Below are 10533 nucleotides of genomic sequence, written 5' to 3'. Positions count from 1 at the left end.
CTGGACTGTTACAGTTGGTATCAGAGCCAGTACCCGGATCGGTGTGCCAGCAAGGATGCTGGGCCCCAAGGAGGGTGATTGTGAAATCCCACATCCGTTGGAAAGGAAAATGAAGCATACCTTATAAAAGGGTGTGGATACCTTTCCCTTGAGATGCGTTTTGATAAAACCGTAAGGCTGGGCCTAAAGCGAACAATATGTCATGCGAGTGGTCTGGGCTGTTACAATTAGAGTCCCTTGCAAGCCAACAACCCATACAATAGTAATATTATGCAAGCACCAAGTAAACAATAAAGCAAATAACAATAATCGATAGTGAAAAGACAAGCAAACAAGGTAACAATGAAATTGCATGAAATGCACTCATTTTATTGGGTCTCAGTGGGAAGAACAACAGAGAGGTTACAAGCACCCATTAAAAATTCTAACCTATGCTAGTGCTCTAGTCCAACACCTTGCCAATTAGTCACCCCTCTTTAAAGAGCTTATTTAGCCATTTTCATCCTGACAGAAATAAACATTAAAATACGTGAAAAATTATAATGACATTATTTTTTATAATGTAAAATATAAATCAAAGTAAGTGACCATGGACTTTACTAATGATCTAGGATGAACTTTAGCTTGGTAATTGCATCCTAAATGCCAGGTACATGTGACTCTCACACATAGCATATGTACATTCAATTTAAAATTTTAGTAGAACTTGCAAAGAGGACCAATGATGAAGCATTATTTGATAAGTTTGGGATATAGAATACCAAAAAAATAATTTAGAATAAAAAATGCAAATACCCATATAGTTGAGAGTATAACAATGCCAATATCCTTAAATATTCTAATCCAACTAGCAGTAATATATTTAATTGGGTTTTGCCATATTGTTTAATATAAAAATTTGTAAATAATTTAGTACTTATATCAAAAATATTATTAAAATGTATTATAGTTATAGGATTTGAAAATTCCATCTTATATATATATATATATTAATCATTTACAATAATTTTCTCCCTCGTTTCAATATTTTAATTTCATAATCTTTTTGTTATAAGTCTATGCATTTATCAATGTAGCCAATTTTATTTGACAATTTTATCTTATATTTGAAAATTTTTAATTTACAATTCAAATTTGAAATTTATGAGAGGTGATCGATAAGAAAACCAAGGAAAAAAAAAAAAAAAGGAAAAGAGACATGTACAACATATCATCCGAAGCAATTAGAGGAAACTAAGAATAAACTAATCAATTTTTTTTCTCATATAATTTTTTTTTTGGGTAAATTGAGGAAATTATTCCATTATCTTACTCCGTACATTTTAATTATTTGTCTACTTGCAATTAAATAGGTGTAAAATCATAAAATTATTATAAAAAAATGTGAGAGGAAGTGGAAGGAGCAAAATTAGTTATGGAAACAGGAATGAACATTCCATTTTAGCGTTACTTTCACCTTTTTTTTTTGGGTAAATAGTGTAACATTTACCTATGAAACACCTTAACCTACCCTAGTAGAGCAATCACTTAAATATATTTTATGAAATGATATCAACCTCGAAAGCACGTGAGCAAATAAGCTCAGCTAATAAATATATCAATCCTTTTTTTATTCTTACTATTATTATTGTTATTATTATTATTATTGAATTGATTTGATTCTTTGCAAAGGATTTTTTTTTTTTTTTAACATTACAAATTATCAAAATTCCTATATCTTCTATAATTTAAATCTATAAATTCATGAAACTTCTTTCTTCCTCAAACAAACTTTTATTCAATTATCTATATTTGAAAGAGTCGACAAAAGGTCGGGCGTCGTTTAAGCACGTGTTGACCACTCAATATAACCAAAAATAGAAAATTATCTATGTTCCACAATTGGTGGTGATAAAAAGATATCGTTTAAGCATGTGTTGACCACTCAATATAAGAAATAAATAAAATAAATTAAATTAAAGTTTGAGTTCTTTATATATAATAATAAAGTTTTAGCACAGAGAGTGAAAGAAGGAAGTCCCTCAAAGTGAGTTCAAATGGCATGTCCCCAGTACAGAGAATTCCATGGTGCAGAGGAAAGGAGGGAAGAAGAAGGAGGAGGAGAAAGTTTGAGTTTCTCCTATGCAATGCAACTGGCTATGTCCTCTGTATTGTCAATGTCCTTGCAATGTGCCATCGAGCTTGGCATATTCGATATCATAGCCAAAGCAGGTCATGAGGCAAAGCTCTCTCCTTCAGTGATTGCAGCCCACATGCCCACCACCAACCCTGATGCACCCGCCATGCTCGACCGCCTTCTCAGCCTTCTTGCCTCCCACTCTGTTCTCACCTGCTCTTTGGTTGCTCATCATGACCCTCTTAATGCGAATGGATCTAATTTCCATAGGCTTTACGGTCTTGCTCCTGTCTCCAAATTCTTTGTCGCTGACAAAGACGGTGTTTCTTTGGGCCCTTATATGGCACTCTTACAGGACAATGTCACCTTAACTAGCTGGTCTCTGTCTGTTTTCTACTACTTCTTACTGTTATATATATATATATGCATTGCAAAAAAATTATGGTATATTAAGAATTTAAGATAACATAAAATAGTTACATATAGTTGTTTCAAAATGAATTTTTAAAGTTGTTACGATACTGACGAATATGAATATTTTTTTGTTGAAATCAAAATATTTAAATAACAAATTATACTATTTGAATATTCTTTCGTAATAAAAAAAATATAACACTTAATTGATAGAGAATTGCATATATTGTATTAAACAATAGAATCTTAAACTATACATCTATTAAATTTTAATCTTTTTTTATAGTTATAAAATTAAATTAGTTCCAATTTTATAAGTATGAAGAAGTTTTACTGTATTTTCTTATGAATGCCATTTTTATGAATAGCTCAGATATGCAATCCATTTGAGCTTCCTATGTTTCAGGTCTGTTCAAGTGGTTATGATCTCGGATATGCTCAGGCAACTCCCCCTGAACATTGGATCGATTTATTCAAGCAATCACAGGTCTCGATCCCATTTCAATGATTTAAAGCTTTAGTTGGATACCAAATTGACGATTTGGATAACTTTTAATGCGTTAAAATTATTTTCAAAATAAGAAAAAACAAATAAATATATTGTTTTATAATTATTGTTTTTTCTTATTTTAAAACATTATTTCCTAAAAACAATGGACAAACATTTTTATCATAATATAACTATTCTAGAGAATAATTTTTTTTTTTTTAAAAACTCCTGGCAAACAAACTAATATTCTTGCAGTTTTGTCTTCCACTAGAAAGAAAAATAATAATTGTAAAACCATTTAATAATTATCACTTTGTCTCGGTTTTATTAGATATGATGGGATAAATAACGCTAGCTAGCTCTGTAATAATTGCTTAAATTTTATAAATTAAACTAATTTGGTAGAAATTAACTTATATAGAGAGAGGATGAATCTAATTGACAGATCCGTTTCGGAAATCCTCTAAGGATCTTCTGAATGGTCCCATCTAATGAAGTCTCACTGAATAATTCTTAGAGAATATCTAATATAATCCCACTTAAAACGTGGACAATGAACAACATACATTAACAATAATACATCAATATATATACATATATAAAACAATATATCACCATAAAACAATTTTAAGTATATAAAATTATAAAATATTTGAACATGCTTAAAATCATATAATTTTCAATCTGCTTTCTCAAAGAAATTATTTTCCAAAATGATTTATAGCCTCAATTCAAATACCAAGATATTTAAATAGCAAAAATCCATTTATAAACTCATTAGAATTGTAAATCATTTAAAATATTGTCAAAAGTCACATAAAATGATAACATATATATATAAAAATAGATATTTATATATGCATAAAACAAACATTTCAATCAAATGGTATATACGTAAAATATTCAAACCGCATATATATTATATTATATACCCAAAACATTTTAAAATGATATTACTACTTACAGTACTGCAAATGCTCACTCCTGCTTTCCTATAGGATCGCTTTTAGGCTCAACTCAAGTATCTATAATATAATAAAATATTTCTTATGCTCTAATAACTAAACCAAAGACATTTTTATGTACCAAATGTGTAACAGCCCAGACCATCCGTATGCGATATTGTCCGCTTTGGGCTGGACCCACACGGTTTTGCTCTTCCCGACCCCATTACAACGGTGGGTCACAGAAAAAGGTCTCGCAAGGGAAAGGTATCCACACCCACTTATATGGCATGCTTCGTTCCCCTTTCCAACCGATGTGGGATGTTACAATCCACCATCCTTAGGATGTTAGAATCCACCCTCCTTAGGGCCCAGTGTCCTCGCTGGCACACCGATCCGGGTCCGGCTCTGATACCACTGTAACAGCCCAGACCACCCGCATGCGATATTGTCCGCTTTGGGCCGGACCCGCACGGTTTTACTCTTCCCGACCCCATTACAACGGTGGGTCACAGGAAAAGACCTCGCAAGAGAAAGGTATATGGCATGCTTCGTTCCCCTTTCCAACCGATGTGGGATGTTACAAAATATCTTAAAATGATTTTTATAACTACAAAATTACATTAATTGGACACCAATCGGTCCAATTATACTGTGTAACTTTAGGATCCGGTATCCAAAATTGAGGCTTTTCACCTGAAAGCAAATCTTTCCAAATTGAACCTTTCAATGGGTCCTATTAATATCTAATTTCACTAATCCAACTTCAATTTTATCCAATTTGATCAATTTTGTTCAAACATGTTCCCAATTTATCCGGTATTTAATTAATTGATTCAAAAATAGAAAAATTATCAAACGAAGTCCAAAATTCACAAACTTTATATCTATAGAAAGTTTAAGAGATAAGCAACACAAAGGTGTTCTCATCTTGGTCCAAAAGTGTCTCTGGTGGCCAAAAAACTTGATGGAAATCTCAGCCAAACTTCCTGTTAACGTATCTCTCAAATGGTGAAGAATCGGGGTAAAAAGAGCACTGAAATGAATTCAGAGGGTTCGAAAATGGACAGAGGAGTATATGGATTGGCCTAGAATGGCCAAAAAATACGAAAATTTGGTGACCCACCTTGCCGACCACCGTCGACTTCGCTAGCCCCATTTGGGCTTGTTAGCCGTCATTCCACCGTGAAATTTTATGGCCGAGCTCACTGTGTGTGGGCTTGACTTAGGTGTGGCGAGTATATCAGGTTGGTGGCCGAAGTTGGGCAAAACGGCGATGACCTGGTTGGATGTTAAATGGGTTCGAAACGACCCGGTTCAAACTCGTGGATTTGGAGAGAATTTTCTATGTTTTTGGAGACAAAATGGATATTTGAGAATTTGTTTCCTGTTTGACACGCTTTCTAAGGCTTATATAGAGCTTTGGATCACTAATAGATAAAAACTTGAGACTACTTTGGACACTGATATAAAACTAATACTTAAAACTTTTCAGAATCATAACTTTTTATCCGTAATTCAGAATTTGGCATGCCATCAGTCTATGAACTCATATCGATGAGCTCTACACAATGGTACCTCAGTCAAACCAAAATATTGATCATAAATAAAGTCAACTTAGGACCCATATATAGTCCACTTGGTCAAACCTGATCAAACCTCTACAACAGAGTATTTTGGTACGGGTTGTTACACTAACCCTTAGTTTTAAAATATAATAAAAGTTCTATTAGGTACATTTCACTCCAAACTTTACATATGAAACTATCAATATCTTTTTTTTATTCCCAATACATAGGAGCAATTTTGAATGTAAAAAAAATAAAATTAAAATTCTTGTTATTTATCATTATCATTAGTGATGATTACCATTTATGTGATAAATTTTAATTCGTATATTTAATTTTATTGTTTTTAATACTAAAATTTTAAAATTGATTTTTTTAATAGTAACAATTTAAATTCCTATTTGATATGTAAATTTCATTGTGATTGATTACTAATTTTTTCAAAATTTGATTACAAACCAATTTCATTAAAAAAATTGTATTACTAATTAATTAAACAGGAGCTAACAAAACAAGTAATTGGACTCTCGTTGTCCCAAATGGAGATGGTAGACTTGTAAGGACCATTTTCTGAAATGTATTTCTCAGGTCAGCCAAAAGCCGTCTCTCATGTGGAATCTGACTTATTTTCCTAGAGAATAGTGGACTTTGCCAAATGCATTGCATTATACACTCATACTAGAAATTCTTCAAGTGCATACGTAGTAAATCTTGAGAAACTGATCATAATTTGGAACTAATTTAATTTATTGAATGTTTTACATTACAAACCAAATGACAATAAATAATTAGACGCGCCGTCCCAAATCTCCATGACAGACTTGTAAGGACCATTATCATAGATGAAATTCTCAGCTAAAGACCCTCTCTTTTGTGGAATCTGACTTATCTTCTGCAATTCCTCTTCAGTAAGTTTCCAATCTAATATGTCAAGGTTTTCTGCAATTCTTTCTTCTCTGAAACTCTTCACCACAAGGCTCACTCCTTGCTCATAAACCCATCTTAAGCAAACCTTTCACACATGATACATATATATATATATATATATGGAAAAGTTAGCCAGCTCTTATGAAAATATACACATATATATATATATATATATATAATCTAAAAATGCAATAAAAAAATCATAAAATCCAATGAGAAGGACAAATAAGGACAAACCAAATGAGTCTCACTTTTATTCCGGTGACCTTAGCAATTTTTGATTTGTTTACTCCATTTAGAGCCTAACAGTACAAACAAAATTTACAATTTTAAATATAGCAAAAAAATTGTGGTTCTCTCCAATCAGTACCAAAACATATTTCAATCACTTTTTTCTTTTTAATAATTTTTTGCAAACTAGCAGGGAGAAAGGATAATGATGATGCTGTGACACAAATTCATTGGCTTTATGGATATCAGTAAGAAAGCTACTTAAAGATCATCTTTATATAACGGTTTAAAACAGAGGGCAATTGCAACCGTGTGTGAGAATGTGAAGGATATAGAAGCTTATGATTAGTACTCTTCTTTTAAGTAAAACTTGTATAAATCTTCATGTAACTTATAAATTTATTCAAGAAAATTATTTACCATTATATAAATATATAAATTTTCTTGTTATGTAATTACTGTTGAAATATATTGTATTGATGTGTATGTGTTTTACCCAATGATAAAAAACAAAAAAATGTGTGTGTGTAACCATTAATTAAGTGTTAGCTGATTTATTACAACCACCTATTTAGTGATTACTGATAATTAAACTTGTGAAACTGTAATTAATTTAAATTACCTGAGCAACTGTCTTTCCCTTAGCTTCAGCAATCTCTTGCAATGTTTTACATTCCAAAACTCGATTACTTCCCCAGGGAGTTCCTCTACCTCCCAAAGGAGAGTAAGCAGTAATATGTATCCCCTTTTCTGCACAGTACTCCCTTAGCTTTCTCTGTTGCCAATGTGGATTAATTTCCACCTAAAAATAATACTAAAATAAATAAAACAATAATAATTATAATAATAAATCTCAGAATTGTGTGTTTATTATAAAGTGTAAAAATTCACCGTACCCATTATCATAAAAATAATGTTTTAAATAATGAAAATTAGTATTAAATTATTTCTAATTAGTTAGAAAGATTTCTTACTTACTTTTTTTTTTTTTTTTTTGGAGAAATTATAAATTAATGAAGCAAATAAAACTTACTTGGTTGGCTGCAGGAGGGATTGAGGCAGTGGCAAGCAATTCCTCAAGCTTCTTACATGTGAAATTGCTTACTCCTATAGACTTGGTAAGACCAAGCTTCTGACACTCTTCCATGGCCTTCCAAACAGACTCCATGTCCATAGCCATAATATCTTCTTTGCTAAATGTTACCCCATTTGCCCCCCGCTTTAAACTTGCAGGAAAATGGATCAGATACAGATCAAGATATTCCAATCCCAGGTTCCTGCAAAAGTACTCAATTACACAACTCAAATACATTATTTATCTCTCTCTCTCTCTCTCTCTCACACACATACACACACACACACACACATACATATATAATATTTTATGTCTCATAGAAGAAGTTCCTCACTAACAACTTTAAAATTTCAAGGGTTAGTATGTACATGAGAGTTTTACGAATTGCAGGAAGAACAAGATCATGGTGTGCATCAATTGGAAAAAGCTTTGATGTGATGAACAGTTGTTCACGCGATTGGACGAGTCCGAGTTTCAAAGCTTGAGCAATGGCTTCGCCGAGAGGCTGCTCAGATTTGTAGATGGCAGCGGTGTCAAGGTGACGGTAACCGAGTTTGATTGCATGAAGAACGGATTGTTTCACATGCAGCTTCCAAGTTTACTCCAAAAGGATATTCAGCTGTTCCAAACCCCAAAATTGGAATGGTTTTTCCAGTTAAGCCCAATGTTGCCGTTGGAATTCCTGCCACTTCCAATTGAGTTGCATTCGATTTCAGCATTTTTTACCTACAGTAAGCAAATTTGTGGCATATATAAAAATATGATTCGTTGCAAAATATATATCACCACATCAGGTGTCTATGGAAAATATAAAATGATAATAGATATAGATATGGAAATAGCTATAGGTTGTTTTATATCCATAACATATCGTTTCAGCACACAGAACCAATAAAAAGTTGCGGCGTGCATTAATTCTTGTCCATATATTTTATGTTGTTTTTCAGTCTCAATATCTTTTGACCACAATTTTATATTGATTAAAGAACTTTCCTGTTGGGAAATGTTGTAAATTATTTATTTATTCTTGCTCAGATTTTTTTTTTTTTTGAATTATGAATTAAATTTAAAAAAGTCCAATTAATCTTTTACAATTATAACAATTATTAGTAAATCTTATGCTAATTTGAGGGTATTTACTTTCCTAATTAGAATTCATCAAAAAATAATTAAAATATATTTAAATAAGATGATATTATTCAAATGAAATGTGTCTTATCAAATAGAATATTCTTATTATAAGATCCTTATTGCATCATTATTATATTAACACCATATATGTATGTTTGATATGCTATATTATATTAGCCTGCATTGTACTAGCTGTATTTCATTACTCTGAGTTGTATTGGCTTGTGTCGTAGTATCATGGTATAGAACTGTATAATAAACTTGTATTATTTATATATATATATATATATATATATGCAAAACATAATAAAATTTAACCAAATACTCTATTTAAAATATTTAGTATTACAAAAAACTAACAACAAATACTATTTTTAAATGCAATATTTTTACAAGAGAAACTATTTTAGAACTTCGGTAAAATATTAGAAAAAAGACTTCAGAGAATGGAAATAGTTTGTGATTGATCCCTTTTATTATAAAAATAAAATATTATAAAAGAATTAAAAAATAAGAATACTTGAACGAATTTTTTATAGTTATTTCAACAACAAAAATAGAGAAAATTAATTTTTATTATTATTCACCATCTATTTAAATAATTGCATTATTTATAATATATTAAATTTCATTATTACCATTTTTCACAAATAATAACAATATTAGTCAAATCTGTATAATAATTTGTTACAAAAGTTAACCATGAGAAATTAAAAACTTAATAATTTTTGAATATTTGTTGTTGTCCTTTGCAAAGCTATCCTACAAAGACCAGTTGCCATATTGGCTCCCAAAAAAAAAAAAAAAAAAAAAAAACAGTTACCACATATAAAAAACAAATGTTATCATATATATATGCATGAAAGATTCTATGGTCAGGATGGTCCTGACTAAAATGGTGCGGTCCAAAAACATAGGAAAACGTCCAAGCCATTGGATTTCAACTTAATTATTAAACGGCTCAGATACTTTGTTGTCACACGTGAGAAAATTGCAACCATCCAGCTTTAAAATATTCTTTCTATTCTCGCTCGCACCACTATTCCACAGACCTCCATTTCAAAGTTTCCAAATCCATCTCTCACCGTTTCAAAATTTTAGAATTTCCAATAAAATTCATCATCTTTCACTGTTTCAAAATTCCCAATTAAATCCACCATCTCTCATCGATTCAAATTCCCAAATCAAATCTACCATCTCTCACCATTTGGAAGTTCCCAAATCAAATCCATCGTCTCCTGCTTGCACCACCGTTCCAACCCCAGATATTCTTTGTTTCCACTACCTAAGCCTTCTCCTTGACAATCCCAAATCCATTTAGGACTTGGGTTAAAGGTTAGTATTTACGAGCCATTGTTTTTTTAAATTTTTTATTTGTGCGCCTTTGTGTTTTTTTTTTTTTTAAATGTGAACCAATGGCTTTTTTTTTTTTTTTTTTATTCTTGCTTTCAAAAATGCTTCAATTATTGCCGAGCGGGAGTTGTGGTGTCGAGCGGGAAGGAAATTTTGGCAATTTTTCTCACGTGAGAGAATTTTAATGCGAAATCGAAGTGAACCGATGAAAGAGTTTAAAAGACCTGTCTGGAAATCTATTTGGATTATTATTATTTTATGAAAGTTGATTATTATTATTTTAA

General features: G+C 31.2%; 1 protein-coding gene and 1 pseudogene across 1 annotated transcript; one reads left to right on the top strand and one right to left on the bottom strand.

The window, feature by feature from the left end:
• Positions 1 to 1991: 1991 nt before the first annotated feature.
• Positions 1992 to 2592, top strand: LOC107429757 (caffeic acid 3-O-methyltransferase 1). The gene has a single exon (XM_048462010.2). It carries the CDS (start codon positions 2037 to 2039, stop codon positions 2580 to 2582), a length of 546 nt encoding a protein of 181 aa, XP_048317967.2. The 5' UTR covers positions 1992 to 2036; the 3' UTR covers positions 2583 to 2592.
• A 3644-nt stretch (positions 2593 to 6236) lies between these two features.
• LOC107429762 (non-functional NADPH-dependent codeinone reductase 2-like) lies at positions 6237 to 8597 on the bottom strand (annotated as a pseudogene).
• Between the last annotated feature and the right edge of the window lie 1936 nt (positions 8598 to 10533).

Source organism: Ziziphus jujuba, chromosome 12 (assembly GCF_031755915.1).
Source record: "Ziziphus jujuba cultivar Dongzao chromosome 12, ASM3175591v1".
In the NCBI taxonomy this organism is placed as follows: Eukaryota; Viridiplantae; Streptophyta; class Magnoliopsida; order Rosales; family Rhamnaceae; genus Ziziphus; species Ziziphus jujuba.
Note: the sequence above shows the minus strand (reverse complement) of the source record. Positions and strands in the feature narration are given on the sequence as shown.

Excerpts from the sequence above, each read along its gene's own strand:
- LOC107429757 (XM_048462010.2), top strand. The coding sequence starts at position 2,037 with ATGGCATGTCCCCAGTACAGAGAATTCCATGGTGCAGAGGAAAGGAGG.